This window comes from Ambystoma mexicanum, chromosome 6p (genome assembly GCF_040938575.1).
Source record: "Ambystoma mexicanum isolate Mex_15411 chromosome 6p, UKY_AmexF1_1, whole genome shotgun sequence".
Lineage (NCBI taxonomy): Eukaryota > Metazoa > Chordata > Amphibia > Caudata > Ambystomatidae > Ambystoma > Ambystoma mexicanum.
In genome coordinates this window covers 320,375,554-320,391,681 of record NC_090935.1, presented here as the reverse complement: position 1 = coordinate 320,391,681, position 16,128 = coordinate 320,375,554, and the positions used below count along the sequence as shown (strand labels likewise).

At 42.2% G+C, this 16,128-nt stretch overlaps 1 protein-coding gene across 1 annotated transcript in view; it reads left to right on the top strand.

Moving 5' to 3' along the window:
* MTMR12 (myotubularin related protein 12) overlaps nt 1-11,734 on the top strand; it is a 1,529,619-nt gene extending 1,517,885 nt beyond the window's left edge. Inside the window, exon 16 of the mRNA XM_069627080.1 lies at nt 690-11,734. Within this exon, the coding sequence (XP_069483181.1) occupies nt 690-1,271 (582 nt within the window). The 3' untranslated portion in view covers nt 1,272-11,734. The remainder of the gene's footprint in view (nt 1-689) is intronic.
* Nucleotides 11,735-16,128: the final 4,394 nt, after the last annotated feature.

Below are 16,128 nucleotides of genomic sequence, written 5' to 3'. Positions count from 1 at the left end.
TGTTGACGGACCGCAGTGAGACATTTGGGAATCTGTTAAGAAATAGATGGGGTGAAGTAGAAAACGATTTTAGTGTAGTCAGCAAAGAGATGGTATTGAAAGAACAGTCTACGGCAGAGGTACCGACGATGAAGAGCAGAGGTCCTAAGACTCATTATTAGTGTACTTTGAAAGGGAGAGGGATAGGGTCAGAGTTTTGCAAGTACCATGTTAAAGAAGCGGCCAGCATTTACTTACATGATTATGAGCTAACGGTTTCCTACATGAGCCATAAAGAACAGATATAATATGTGTAATGGTTGAATAAAAAATTCAAAACTAGCAACGATAAAGATAGTTTGGGAAATTCATACTGATGAGACCAATATATGAGGTAGGGAATGTGTGCATGCCACATTTCGGACGTTTTTGGCTTTCTTAGCATTTGTGTGAAACTACTACAATTATTAAATACTGGTACTTAGTTTATGGTTACAGTTTTTTAACAAATATGACATAATTATGTTAATGCATAAAAACATATTTCAATGGATGAACTTGGTGGTCTTGGTGTCCTAGACAGCTGTAGAATTGAACTTTAAATGTATCTTTCCTATTTATTCATATTGCTTTCAGATCAGCTTGCAGTATTGTTAGACGTGTAGCCAACTATATCTTTCTCCAATAATTATTTCCACCTTTCTTTCCAGCATCAGAGACAACTGTCACTACCACTCACTCAAAATAAGACGTCATTGAAAAAAGGATTCTTTAAGGATGAGACTGGCCCTTTTATCAAGAACCTGCTTGGAAAAAGAATTAGTAAATTAATAAGCTCACCTGATGAGGTACCAGATAACTCCCGTTGGTTTTACGACAGCTGGCATTGCAAACCCCTTGACCTCCATGGCCTCATCCTACCACACATTGAAGGACCAGAAATTCGAGTGTGGGCACAACGCTGCCTTCGATGGATACCTGAAGCACAGATCCTTGGTGGCGGCACAGTTTCTACTATGTCTAAAATATTTGAAATTGTGGAAGAATTACAGATCCTACAGGAGAAAGTGGAAGAAAAGCATCCTGTCCTTCGCCAAGCTTCTCGGCCAAGCGACATGGTCCTCAAGATGAGGCAGGCCATCCGTTCATCGTCACTGTATCCATTTGCTTTATTGCACAGAAACTCTTTCAAGCCAAAGCCTGTCATACCAACCAGCACATGGAGGGGCCTGGAAGCGGAGGATGACTTGGCAAAAAGGGATGATGAATTTTGTGACCTTAGCATCATTTGAAGCTGGTTCTACAATGTTTTGTGCCGCAGATATAAAAGTAGATTACTGTAACAAGAATGCGTCAATCATGTTACATTTCAAACTTAAATTATATTTATCTTAGGCTGAAATGTTGTTCACTCCATCAGCAGATGGACTAAAGTAACGTTTGGAAATCCTGATCTGGAGCTAAAGAAAAGCACATGACTGCTTATGTAACTCAAAAAGGTTTGAGTAATTGAAATGTAAATGTGTATCATGTCTCCTTGTATCCTGTATGCCATGCACCAAAACGGAGGTTTGTGCCAAAGCAATGAAACCTAGCGACAATTAGAGGGAGAAATATATGTGGCAGGCCACTTACCAAGTACTATAAAAAAGGTTTTCTTGGCTGGCAACAAGAGAAATCCAACTTCATGAGCTAAGTTGAAGTTAATAGTTAATTATGTGTTTTTACACCTACAACCCTTCTATAGTTGCCATAGGTTTTAGTGCAAGTGTTCCTTTTAGTTCTGGTGGTCAATGCAACCAGTTCTATGAGAAGCAAGTAGCAGGGAGGTACAAAACTTTAGTTAAAATGTAATATATTGTACGTTTCTTAGAACAAGTACACAGGGCACTTTATAGTGTTATATAGGAATTGTAAAACAAATGACCATAAATTCTTTGTTTACAATGAAGGGTATCTTTTATTCGTGGAATTATGGGCTAGTGTTGAGTGGATCACGCAATGCAGATAATTGTATTATGTGATGTGATCTATGTCTTTTCTGTAGAGTACTTGATTTCACCAAACGTTTAATTCCAATTGATGTGACAGATCATGTTATGTTGTTTGATTTGTGAAGCGTGAATGTTTGCCCGAGTCGGGCATCTTGACGCTGATATAGCGGACACAATGCCAAGTTTGTAATACTCCTTAGGCCCTCTGCGCTATACATTGATTCTGCACAGCTGGTGGTAAGGCCTTTTGGTAGGTGGTATCACTTTCATTGTAATATGTAGACCGTGGGCTATGCCATATGCATTTTCTAGCGTAATTGACTGTCTCAAAACAGTAAAACCTTACTGTCTGCCTGCCTGCGTGGTGTACCCACTGGTCCTTTGTCTCATAAAGGCGTCAAATACACTCATTGAATTTCAGATGCATTCTTTTGTCTCGCTCAAGTCTCATAGCACCAGCATAACTGAATCCTTCTTGTGCCTCGTCTACATTTTTTAGCTCTGATACAGTTTACAATATTTATCTTAGTTATGCTATGTTACAATACTTTTCTCAAAAACAACTGCTGAATTTGGTCGGTTTTTGCAGTGCAGACTTACCTTCCCTCTTCTACCACAAATCTTATAGCCTTCCACTTATTTTAATTGTAGTACTTTCTCCTGTTCACAATATAATATTTATTTTAACCTTATTGAAGTCAGTGTTTTTAAGAAAGACACTATTTTAATATGTTACCTTTGTAATGGCAGAGAAATAAATGAAATGTTGCGTTAGATGTTGAATGGGTAGGGCATTCCTGGAAAAAGGCATTCAATTACCAGTAAACTAGTAAAGTTAGTCTCACTCAAGCTTTTATCATCAATGTTTGGGAAAGAAGGTTTGCTTTATTGAAAAGCTTGAAATTGTCGGCATTATTGTTAATGCTATTGTCCTCTAATGATGCACTCCTGAAAGTGTGTTCTTATTTGTCCTGAATTAACAAAGTGAGTGGAATCTAGGCTCTGTGGCTGTTATTTCGTCACCACTTGAAATACATTTAGCATAGCTAGCTATTGTCATGTGCAAATACACATAGTCTTCCTTAAATATGTGTGGGTGTTTGTGTGTGTGTATAGAATCACAGGCACACCCAAGCAGTTTGAATTTTGTTTCCATACAAAAACACTCCAAGACTTGTATGTTAAAGTAAGTGGAAAAGAGTGCCATTTGCTATTTTTGGAGTATTTAAAACGGTTCTTCTTATGCGTTGGCATTATGTGTGTTCTGGTTGCATATGACATTGTGTAAATACTTGAACCTCTCTTGCAAACTCTCTACATTGGCTTATAAACCATCTAACCCACCAGAATTAGATTTTGATCGATAATAATGTGTCCCATCAGTATATACGGGGCACGGATGAGCAAAAGCTAGCATAACCTTTATGTACAGTGCAAGCTTGCTATATTTTGGGAGCATTTTTGTCTGTAATTAGGATGGATTGACATATATGGTCTAACTTTAAAATGTATAGTGATGCCAACCAATCCTTAAATAAGGTATCTGTTCAAAATACTTTGATTAGGGTACCAAAAGCAGTGGCACTTAACAGCACTTTTTCAGTCATCAATCTGGCTGACACTTTCCTAGCCTGGTGATGGGCACCTGTTCACCACATCACACCACCCCCATCTATTGTCTGTCCTCGATCAATTTTGAGGCTGACAGTCAGTCAATGGTATGAGCTTCAAACAATAATTAGCTGCTCATTACACACTATAAGGTGGGGGCCTGCTGAAACCCTCTACTGCCAAGCTCCTGAATGGTTACAACCTGCATACATCTAAAAACCTCACTACAATTAAGAAAAGTGCATTTCTATCAGGTGAAGCTCCTGAGATCATTTGGATCCTATCAGAAGCAAAAGTCAATCTGAGGATAATAGAAAAGACAATCGCCATATTGAGAAGGAAAAACTGATATATTTGGTGATGAAGGTGATGATGGTAGAACATAGAGTGCAATGAAATTGAGAGTGTAAACAATGGCTTTCCTTTGCTTATTTGCTAGGATGATCACAATCCACATTGACATGATTCGGTGAACAGGATCAGCTCATCACTTTCCAAAGTGATATAGCCATGTCAGCCAAATAATAAATGATTAGTTGAAACCCCCGCAGATGTATACACAATATGGGGTTTTAAAGCCCTATTAGGTGACAACTGAGTATTTTGTTTGTATTGAGATTTTATTTTTGTTGTACAACACTTGAATATTTACCACAAGAGAAAGCACTCTGTAAGCTAGTAAGTACCATAAGGCAATGCTGATAGATGTGTTTGCAAGGCGTTTAGAACTGTAGCATATGTGTTCTGTTAGTGGGAATGTATAGAAGAAATTATTAAGAAAGTGAAAACCTATGCCCTTTAAAAGAAATGTTCAACCAGTTTTAATTAAGCAATAATGCCACCGTCTTAAATTCTGTTCTAGGTGGCAAATGCCTGTAGCACAAGTTAACAGGCCCAAAGAAAGCAAGGTCTTTGAACCTAGCACTAGGATATTATCACCCTGTATGCTCTGAAATCAGGGGAATTGTGGCTTCGTACCCAGGGCCAGGTCATAATCTCCAGTATTTTGGTATAAAACAGGCCATGTATCAGAATAACAATACAGCCAAGAGGGCCATCATGGAAACAGATTGTAGGCCTCCTTGGGTAGCCCCTCTTTGTCCTGTCACTTGGGCGATATACACACTTACAATATATTCTAGCACTGACAGCATCCATTTCTCGATTCTCCCTGGTGGTTTCGAAGAGGACCCAGCCATAATTGGGATCAAAGGTTTGTGATCAGTTATAACGGTCACAGGCCTCCCATGGATATACAAACGAAAATGCCTGCAACCCCACAGCACTGCTAACGCTTTTCTCTCAATTTGTGAGTACCCTGTTGAGCTGCGGATAATACTCTGCTCGCAAAAGCTACTGGCTAGAAATGACCATTTTTGTCTGATTGAGTAGGCACCGCTCCGAAACCAAATGGGCTTGCTTCCACCACCACTTACAACTCTTTATCCAGGTAAAAAAATGCCATCATGGTGACTGCGGTAAGAGCTGACTTAATGCCCTCGATTGTTGATTGTTCGAATGGATACCACCTCCATGGCATGTCCTTTTTTGTAAGGCTCCTCAATGTCTTCGATAGGGTGGCACAGTGTTTGATAAAGCACCAACAGTATGCCACCATACCCAAGAAACTACAGACTTCTGAGACATTCTCTGGGGCCTTTGCATCTCAAATGTCTTTCACTTTAGCTGGGTCAACTGAGACACCCCCTTGATGGAATACGAATACCAAAAACTCAAGGCGTCTCCTAAGAAACTCACATTTGTCTTCGTGTAGTGTCAGTCCCAGGGATCTGGTTCGATCAAACACTTTCTCCAGTCTTACCAAGTATTCGCTCTCTGTCTTTGCAAACACTAGGACGTCGTCACTGATGTTTTAAGGTACCAGGGATGCCAGCCAAAACTCCTTGCACTGCATTTTGGAAGGCTTCAGCCACGGAAGAGACTCCAAAGCTAATTGTCTTGTAGCGGTAGACGCCTCAGTGTGTGGTAAAATGTGTTATATACCTTTATTACTCAATGCAGGACCAGCTGATGGTACCCTGCCCTCAGGTCCAGTTTAGAAAAGAAAGCAGCCCCTTCGAAATCTGCGACAATGTCATCAATGGTAGGAGTAATGTGAATTTCCCGCGTTCTGGCCTTATTGGGGAGGTGCATGTCCACAGAGATACACACTGAGTCCGGCTGCTTTGGTTTGCGAGCCACCACAATTGGCGAGACACACTGTGTGGGGCCCTCTACTGGTTAAATTATATCAAACCGAACCAAATTGTCCAGTTCTCACTCTACCTGGTCTTAGGTGGAATGGGATTCTCTGGTGTTTTAGCAACAGGTTGCACAGATTAATCGATATGTAAACGGATTGGCTCGCCCTTGAGCGTACCTATTTCCTGGTATATCGCAAAAGCAATCTCAGAATTCCTAAGGCTTCCACAGCAGGACAGCCCAAAAGTGTGTTGCCGCTGACTTTAGTGACATTACATTGAATGAGGCCCCCGTGTCCACTAGCACAAGGACACTAGCTCCATTAACACTCACCACACAACTGGGCTGGCGTTTCTTCTTGTTCATCTCCTTTATACTTGAAATGAAAACCACGTCCTCCTCGTCATCATCCATAGCAAGATATTCCGTCTGGTCTGTTACTGGGTCAATCTGCGCCACTTTAGGTGACTGTCTCAGAGCTGGCGGTGGCAGTTTTGTCGAATGTGATATTGTGGCAGGCACCAGAGCACAGCACACCCTTGCAAAATGATTTGTGACGCCGTATCTCCCACCTGTGTGTCCCTTGGCTGGACTAGCCATAGAATGTGGCAAGTCCTATCAGCACTGAAGGCATAATGGCGGTGTTGCTTTCCCTTTCTCCTTCTTAGACCGCGTGGGTTACTTGACAGGCCTCCATGGTTCATGCCTGTTGACTGCACGTGCCTCTTCCAATTTGATTGTTTTCATGGCTGCATCCATTTTGGAAAGCCTCACCTCTGTCAGTTCGTGAGACCGGCCCATCTCAGGGATCCGGGCTAATACAGTACCAGGCTCCTTCCGTATTTGTAGTCTCATCTTGCTAGATAAGCAGCCCTGTATTAGCTGCCATCTTCCTCATTGTTCCTTGCACATGAAGCAGCCAAATGTCTGAGTCGGCCGTGAAATGCATCTAGGGATTCAACTTCCTTTTGCTTAGCCGAGCACATGACAAACTGTTTGTAATCCAGATTCACCATTGGTATGAAATATATGCTCAGCACATTCTTGGCGGCAGAAAATGAATTATCCGCAGGGTCTAGTATTTTAAATAAGTTGTATACTGCTGGCCTCACCAAATATAGAAGCCTTGACCACATGGGATGGTCATTTACCTCCATCGTAGTACATGACAAGTCTTTCCAGCCACAACGTCCATCGCTGGCCTAAACTGGATGGGGCCCCGGTGACATCGAATTCTACCTGGAGGGCCAGCAAATCCTGTTGTCTGGATGCAGGAGCTGTGGCCACATCATCGCCATTGTGCAGCCTATCTAAATGGCCCAAAGCTGGCAAAGGACTTGCCTTGGTGATGGCACGAGCACTCCCACTAGGGAGCAGCCACACAGTGTTGAGAGGTATGCAGGCAGGCGCCCGCGCCTGCTGTCCCGCATTTAAAGCTGAATGGTCTAGACAGCTGGCAACTCAAAAGTATGGAAAAGAAATAGATTGTCTTTTCCTTTTTTCTTTTTCTTCTCAGAGGTGCACAAGTACTCCGGTGTGGAGCCGCAACCCCAAGTGTAGTTGCATGCCTGTTCTGCTCTGGATTCAGCCCAACCCTCTCACTCACTGTGCGTGAGTAAGGGCTGATCGGTCTGATCACCCGCTGGAGCGAGTAATGTCTGAGCATCTTTCATTGTGGCCAGGTGCCGTTGTCTGGTCTGTCGGTGGGAGGGGGTACCCCTCCATCACTAAACGACTATCTCGTCACCAGTATAATGAGGCTTCCCGTGCCTCAGACACGCAATGCAGGATTGCACAAAGAGCACAAGGGACACCAGCTTTAAACTCTGGGCTCCACACGTGCACTGCCTGGTCCATGGCGTGACGCCTCCTTTTGTTCAACTTGCAGCCTCATGTCATAAGCGTCCAGTCGCTTAAAGGAACCTCATTACTACAACTGCCTCAAATATAGTCTGTGTTCTACGCAGTATGATTGGCTGGAATAGATTTCCCCAGTGCTAGTTGACATACATTAATATAACACTATTTTGCCTGTTTCGCATGTACTTTCGCAGTATTGAAAACATGCAATTGATATGGCTGCTAAATATTTACATGTACATTTAAATATGTTATTAAAAGTGCACAGTCCAAATCTAAAAGGATACAATTTCCAAGTATTATATCACAAGTTCTCTGCCAGTCATTTATACTGCCTCCCTGTTTCTATTCTCATCTATAGTGATAATCAGCCTGGAACGTAAATATAGAGAGAGGGGTTAGCATGCCTCCTTGATGTGAAAGACTTTATCTTCCATTATGTTCTGTATCCGCTTGCCCTAAAATACATTCAGTAGGTGGCCCCTCCCTGGTCAGTTGCTCTGTCTTTTGAGGACGGAGAGTTTGGTCTTAGACCATGCTATGAGAATTTTGCCAAGGAACATATGTGGGCACACTGCTTAATTTTCAGTTGATTGTAGTCTTTATCTCATCAGTAGCCTATACCAAGTTATTAAACTATTGTCGAAATGTACCTTTGTGCCAGACCCTTGTTACAGCGGTGCTTAAAGCACAAGGCTAACCCATAACCTATTAGATATCTCTGGCCAGTGTTTACTTGCAGAGCTGCACAGCGCAGCATACTGTATAATTTGTATTTCCTGTTTCTTCAGGACGCAGACTTTCAACTAAACTAACGTTCTTTTCATGTGCTTAATGGACCATTTTGTTGCTCCGCGCCAGCCTCCTTCAGAATATTGCACTTTTCTTCAGTAAAACAACCTTTTAGCCCAGATCTTTCTTTCATAAAAATATTTCATCAATTGGTCCATTTCTTTCAATGCCAACAGTGCACTGCAGAGTACTTTGGCACTGTGGTGCTTCAGTTGTTACATGTCCCAGCATTCTGTCTATTTGATAATTGCCATTGCCAGAGTGACTAAGAACTTTTTTGGGCACGCACACATACACTAAGGTGGTTTAAAATCAGCAGGGTTTTTTGAGACACAAAAATAAAGCTCTTTACCAAATTGACTTCCTCCTTCCATCAACGCAAGTAAACTGTTTTGCGATTGATGCCACAGAATGGAATGCTTTAATGTTTATCAGTAGGTTCCCGCCATTTTATAAAAATAAAGATTTTTCAGACATAAACAGCTGTATGAACCGATCTTCTGAACATACACCTCTGTTAAATATGATCTTGATCAGTGGGCGCTCATTGAGCAAAGGCTTACAATCTTTTACTTTTTGTGATACTTCCTTGGAAGGACCAAAAACTGGATGAATGTGGCATTTGAGTAAACGGGACAAAGACAGTATTGGTAATGCATACTCAACTTTGTACATTAAAACTTTATTTTAATTGACTGTAGATGGTAGCCTACAGAAATCTAAATATTAAATACTGGCTGCATGAAAGAACTCAGTTTATTGACAATATTAACTGATACCAGTCAGAAAAGTGGTGACAATGGAGCAATTGTAATCCAGACAGTGCGAAATGTACCCCTTCCACCACTACCTCACAGGAAAGGGAAATGCTGTGGAAGCTGCTTACAGCCCCTATCTGAACAACAAAGGTTTGAGAACCACTGTAAATGAGAGATTTGGCAGGATGTGCATGGTGTCCTTACCAGCAAAAACAGCTTTTATTTGGTGGGATACTGCTTAATGTCCTATATAGGACAGGGATGTCGTAAGCTGCTACAAAGCCATTGATATTGCAAAATGGCTGCCAATGGGAATCATACAAGCACTGTGACCCCGAAAATGCAGAATCTGAAAATGTCTCAATTTTCTTTGCAGATTTTGCCACAATTTTATGAGTGGGGAAGGTTAGGGTAATATATAAAGTATGGCAACAGTGGGGGTGGGTTCTACCCCACGTATAATTATGCAAAACGAAAGGAAAAAAATTGCCTTTTCAGATTCAGCATTTAAAAGTCACAGTCAACACATAGATATCTGCCAATGATTGTTGATCTTTTGTTTTTCCTTTTTTCACTACTGTTGGCTCCTTTACAATGTAGGGATGGCGGTGGAGGTGATCATTCAAGGATTTCACATCACACTGCACCAAGTAATACATCAACCTATTTGATATGCCTTCCATGCTTACCGAAAGAGTCTTGTAAAAGTGTATTGTTTGAGCCTGAGTGAGTAACATGGTTAGTAAAAAAAAATAAGGAATTTATTCGGTCAAAATTGTGTTTTCTTTTTTTTATTCCAAGGCCTTAGCCAAAGAGCCTTTCCACACATATCTGAAAAATAGAACCGAATGGTCCAACCATTTTTTCTCTCTCCATATTTCTATTAATGGAATTGTTCAGCATATTTCATGAACTCAAAAGCATAGTTGGGTGTGTGCTTACAAATATTTCTCTGAGATGTTGGGGAGATGATGATTTCTTCTGCACAAAGTAATCCTGCTTTTATGGTGGAAAAGTAGTGACAAAATGTTAATTTAATATTAATTGTTTTTTTATAACGTGGTTAATACCAGAGTTCAGTTTCTAAACGTGGATCCGGGATTCGTACCTCCAGTTGCTCTGCGTGGTCTTGCTTCCAAGACTTGCACATTGCCCCTGTGGTATTCATCATACAGTCCTAGGGTTTGGTTCTTAGGCAGGCACTTTAAAAGCTGGGCACTTTTTCTAATGGAATGGCTAACAATCATTTTTCAAGTTCTGTTCTATTTTTTAACATAATTATGCTGATTGGAAATAAATAATGCTGAAACACCCCCTTTATTTCTAGTCATTATTACATGGCAGAGATTATATATGTGTAAACTGGCTTGTGAAGGGCTAGCTAGGAGGAACGTTTTGGTTTTAATTAAAGTTCAATTTATGTACACTTTATGCCCCAAGCATAAAGTAATTTGTGACATCCATCTTGCAAGTTACTTGAAATTAGTGAAAGGGGAAAATATTATATTCACAGCAGAGTAATAGTCGAGTGCTTGAACAGGTTTAAGCACTTCACTATTTCATAGCTCGCGTTAGGAAATGGAGCACAGTGGATTATGGGGACATTTAACTCTGGTGTACTGTGCCAGTGATCTCTTCAATTAAACCTGGTTGATAGTCGCACTTGCGCCAGCCGAGACAGAATTGAAATAGCTAAGCTAGCTTTTTTATGTAATGAAACATTCCTCTATAGCTCGTTTGGGTTTTGATCCTAGTGAGCTGTCTTTCCTTCAGTTTTGTGTGATGTTTAAATGGCCCACAAAGGGATGCCTCCTTTACATGCTGGAGCCTCTTTTAAATACTTGTATTCTCTTTTGAAAGATGAACATGGGTCTGTGGTTTTACCTCACAGGTTTTATACACTGAACAAAAGTACAAATCTGCAAATATCCCTCTGTTCATGCTTGTTTGGATAAATGAGCAGTTGTGAGGTTATTATTCATAATGAACCTGACATTTTGATATGGTTATTTTAGTTATTTTTTATTTAAATGTTACTTGCGCACAAATAATGATGAATGGTTTTCTGTTCAAAGCACTGAATAAATATACTTAATGGAATAGATATCTGTACATTTAGATATTCATGGGTATTCTTCTGTATAAAAGATAATTTACTAGGGTGACCAAACTCGTGCCAAAAGCAGTTTTATGGCTTGTACAATATAAAGAATAAAATTGCTTTTTTCATATTGTTTTCTTTTTCACTGATTGTACCTATGAGTTGTTTTTACTTATTAGTTGAAAGAATATTATGCTGTGCTTGTGTACCGAGATAGGGCCAAAGTGCATTGTATCGCTGAGCTCAGAAGTTCATATTTGGCATCTAAAGACATAGAATTCACAATTCAGTTTTATTACTCAGGAAATCTCTGGCCCAAGCAGCTATGTCTTAATTAGATGGAATATTGCCTTCACAGTGTATAAAGGTGTTGTATCTTTTATTATCCCCATTCATTTTTATAAGTTATATCTGCAAGTAAACGACACTGAAAATTAGATGTGGTGTTGTGTTTTTATTTGTAGACATGAAGTTATTTCCTCTTCACAAATAATGCATTTTTGTTTCTAATGTGTCATACTATGATGAATGTACCTCATGGTTTCTAATGGAGCCCTGTTTTACGGATGTGCAAAGGACCAAATATGCCCCAGCGGGCTGCTTCTAGTTGCTGTCACTTGTTAGAAAATGTGAAACAAGAAGACAAAAAATTAGTGACACATCAAAAATTCCTAAAACAGTTCCGATAACACAATGAACACAGTTGAGCATGGAATGACCACCATACACTTTCAATAAATAGTACTTCATGTAATGGATGCCAGAAATGTACTTGCACTGTAGTTAATTGAGCTTGTTGTATGTATCAGGGGAGTTGTAACTTAATCAATCTTGGATTTAGCTACATAGAAGTGTACCTCAAAATCCTGGAACTGTGGCTTTATTTATATGTTCCTCCTCTGTCTAAAATAAATATTACTCCCTCGTATAGATTTTTCTTCTTTTGAAATATATTAAGTTGGGAGATGGATCATTCAACCTTAAGCAGCCAACAGAGGGTGTGGAAGGTGCTCCAGTAGGTAAGCCTTTGTCTTGAGACTATGATGCTCCATGGTGCTGGAAGTTATGTCCCAAAGCTGAACATGGGGCTGCTTATCTCCTTACCCGCAAGTCAATGGGTCCATGTGCCATAGATGATGATTTGAGGTTTTCATGTAGTCCTCCTGCTTCTATGCACTGTGACAGTGGCTGTTATTACAACCCAATTTATTGATACTAAATGTATAAACCTAAAAAGAATAAAGGGGCAGAGTCACACCTATCTGGATTTAAGCTTACAAAGAACAGTCTTGTCCCATACCGATGGCTACTGCTTATCAAGTGAGCTATCCACCTGCCCACTAGGAACATGGCACTGTGGTTTTCCTAGAACTTTTACTGTGTTCTTTGACATAATATAATGAAGGCGACTGGGTTTATCGCTTGCCAAGAGTCGCAAGATGTCTGTGTCAGATTGAACCATTGACACGAGAGAGGAGCCTAGGAAAAGGGAAGCCAAGAGAAAGAGAGAGTGCTAGCGGAATAAGAACAGAAGAGTTAGATAAACAAGTCAGAGAGAGTGATGGGAAGAAAAGGAGATAAGGCAAGGGGAAGCAAACCGGGACAGCCTAAATGAAAGTTCGACAGAGAAAGAGGAGGAAGACCGAATAGGAAAGAATTGAGCAAGCCGCTATCGCGAAAAGGACAGAAAGAAGGGAGCGGGATGAAAGCAAGAACTGAAAACGAGCCGAAAAGGCAGATAGGAAAAGAAGGCACCAGCTCCGAGCAACAAAAGAGGTGGAGCTGAAAATAGGAAAAGGAAGGAAACCTGAGAGAAAGGGTAGAAACCAGAAGGGCAGCAAAAAGAGAGGGGTACAGAAACAAAAGGGCTGGGAAGGCTAGAACGCTGAACCAGCAATGCGGTGGCTCAATGGAGCCTCCATATTTGCCATACCTTCCATGGTCGATCCGTGACTGCATGCCTGCTCTTAATCGGGACTGCCCCGGGCTTACCCGGATGGAGACGGTGAAACAGACGGAGAAGTCTCGCCAGCAGTGAGTGTCCTGGAATAGTATGCCAACGGGTGTTCTTCACCATCCTTGCCTGTCTGTAACAGCGCCGCTCCTATCGCCCCTCCAGAAGCGTCAGTTTCTACTACAAAAGGAAGGGATTGGTTGGGTTGGGTCAGGATGGGTGCGGTGGTAAAGGCTTCCTTAAGCCGCTGAAAGGCCTGGTCAGCTTCCATATTCCATTCGAACCTCTTTACTTTTTTAGGCAGCCTGGTAATAGGTAGAACCGTATCTGAGAAGTTAGGGATAAATCTCCGATAAATGTTTGGTAACCCCAAAAACGACTGGATATCCTTTGGGTTCCTGGGGTTCGGCCATTGTAACACAGCCCTGACCTTCTCAGGATCCATTTGTACTCACTCCTTAGAGAGAATGAAACCCAAGTAGGACACAGAGGTGACCTCAAAGGTACACTTTTCTGGTTTCACCAGTAATTGGTGCTTTCGCAGTATTTGCAGGACTTCCAAAACATGAAGACGATGTTCAGAGAGGGATGAAGAGAAGGCCAAGATGTTATCTAATTAAACCACTACAGAGGCTTACAACAGGTCCAATGATATCTTTTCCACGAATCTTTGGAACACGGCAGGGGCATTTACCAGTCCCAAGGGCATTATCCTATATTCAAAGTGCCCCAGAGGGGTCCTGAAGGCCGTCTTCCACTCGTCGCCTTCTCTAATTCTCAGCAAGTGGTAGGCTCCACGTGGATCCAATTTAGTGAAGATGTTTGCCCCTTCTACTGCCTCCAGTACCTCCTTTATCACGGGAATGGGGTATCGGTCTCGTATAGTCATACTGTTCAATCCGCGATAATCATTACATGGTCTCAGTTCTGTGGTGCCCTTCTTCGGGATGAAAAACATTGAGTTCCCCGCAGATGAATGGGATTCCTGGATGAGTCCGTTTTGGAGATTGGCGTCTAAGTATTCCTTAAGCGTTCTTCTTTCCGGTAGAGACCAAAAGGCACGGAAGCCCCTGGTTTAAGCTCTATAGTACAGTCTTCTGCACAATGAGGTGGCAAAGAACGGGGTAGCTAGTCCTTGAAGATGTCAGCATATTGCTGTTAATGAGGAGGCACGGTGTGGAGAACGGAGGCAGATATCGGAACTCTGATTCCGTCTCCTGAGACTGGAATGGCTTGTGGCAAACAGTTCAGGGCACAAAATGGTGAAAGGAAGCAAATGGTGTTTGCTGACCAATCGATCAAGGGATTATGACGACGCAGCCAAGGTATGCCCAAAACCACCAGAAAGTGAGTGGCTCTAATAATATCGAAGGTTATTTGCTCTTGGTGTTGAAACATGGACATTTATTGCTGGGCCTGTTTCGTGAATGATGGGTCCGGATGTAAGAGGTGTACCATCTACTCCTTCAACTGGTAAAGGACTGTTCTTTTGACAGAAAGGTATGTGTTGCTCTTGCACCCACTGAATGACTATGAAGTTCCCTGCGGCTCTGCAATCCAGCATAGCCAGGATCTCCACCGTAGGTGTTGATTCAAAAGTAAGACTGACTGTAAATACCATGAGAAGATGGTCTTCAGAGTCCTTGTTATGTTGAGAAAGGTTGCAGGGACCTACTATCTCTGCCCGGGACTTTTCCCTGCTCAAGCCTGGGGTGGCGTGTTTCCCGAAAGCCTAGGGGTTACTTCAGGGCAATTACGAAGCAAATGCTTCGACAATCCGCAGTACATACAGAGGCCCTGATCCTTGCGTCATTTTCGCTCTTCTTGAGTCCGAGGACCTCTTGCCGTATCTATTTGCATGGGTTCATCAGTCTGGGAGCGGCTAGGAGGATTCGCTGCAGGAGTTCCTATTGCAGAAGGGAATATGGTTCTTCTCCTTTCCTGTCTTCATTCCTGCAGCCGATATTCTAACTGGAGGGTCAAAGACACCAGCTCCCTAAACGAGGTGGTTCGAGCGACTTTCGCTAGCTCGTCCTTTAAATCCTCATGCAAGCCTCGGCGAAAGTGTGTCTGTTGGGCCAAGTCCAGCCAGTCTGCTTCTGTTGCCAATTTGAATGCAGATACATAGGTCTGGACATCCTGACAAATGTCTAAGAGGGCTTCATAAGAGGTATACTGGACCTCCGGTCAACCAAATCTGGTTCACAATAGTTGTGTGAACTGAGTGAAATCATTAATAACAGGATCAGCCTGGGTGATTACCGGGGTGGCCCAAGCTAGGGCATTTCCAACCAAGTTGGACACCAGTAATCTTCCTTTGCTCTATCCAGTGTGTATGCTTAGGTATAAAGGTGAAGTATACCATACAGGCATCCAGAAATTCCTTCAGAGGTTTGGGGTTGCCATTGTACTTCCCAAAGGAGAATGTAAGGGGGGGTGGAGGGGAGATCTCTGCGTGAGTCATCTCGTGCCGCAACCTGTTGCCTTAGGTTCACATTCTCAGTCCGGAGACTCTCAGCCTGGAGCCCATGTATGGCATTTACCATCTCCTGATATTGTTCTAAGGAGGCCATGTTTGCCTGTTGGCGTTGCAAGCTGTCAGAGTCTGTGACTTCCTCCCCCTGAATCGCCTCACCTGGATCTTCTGAGGAGTTGTCTTGGAAGGATGTCTTCAGTCATCTTCTCTTGTCTTTCTTGCGGGTCTCCTGGTCTCCTTCTGTCTTCGAAGCCTTCTTTCCTTTCTTTTGCTCGTAGACATAGGGACAAGCTCTGTCCGAGGCCACCTTCACTGTGGTAGTGACAGCAGCCAGGCTGACCCAGAGGAGCTTGCCCCAGAATACAGGGAAAAAGCCGGTTAAGGCATAAAAACCTGTGTTA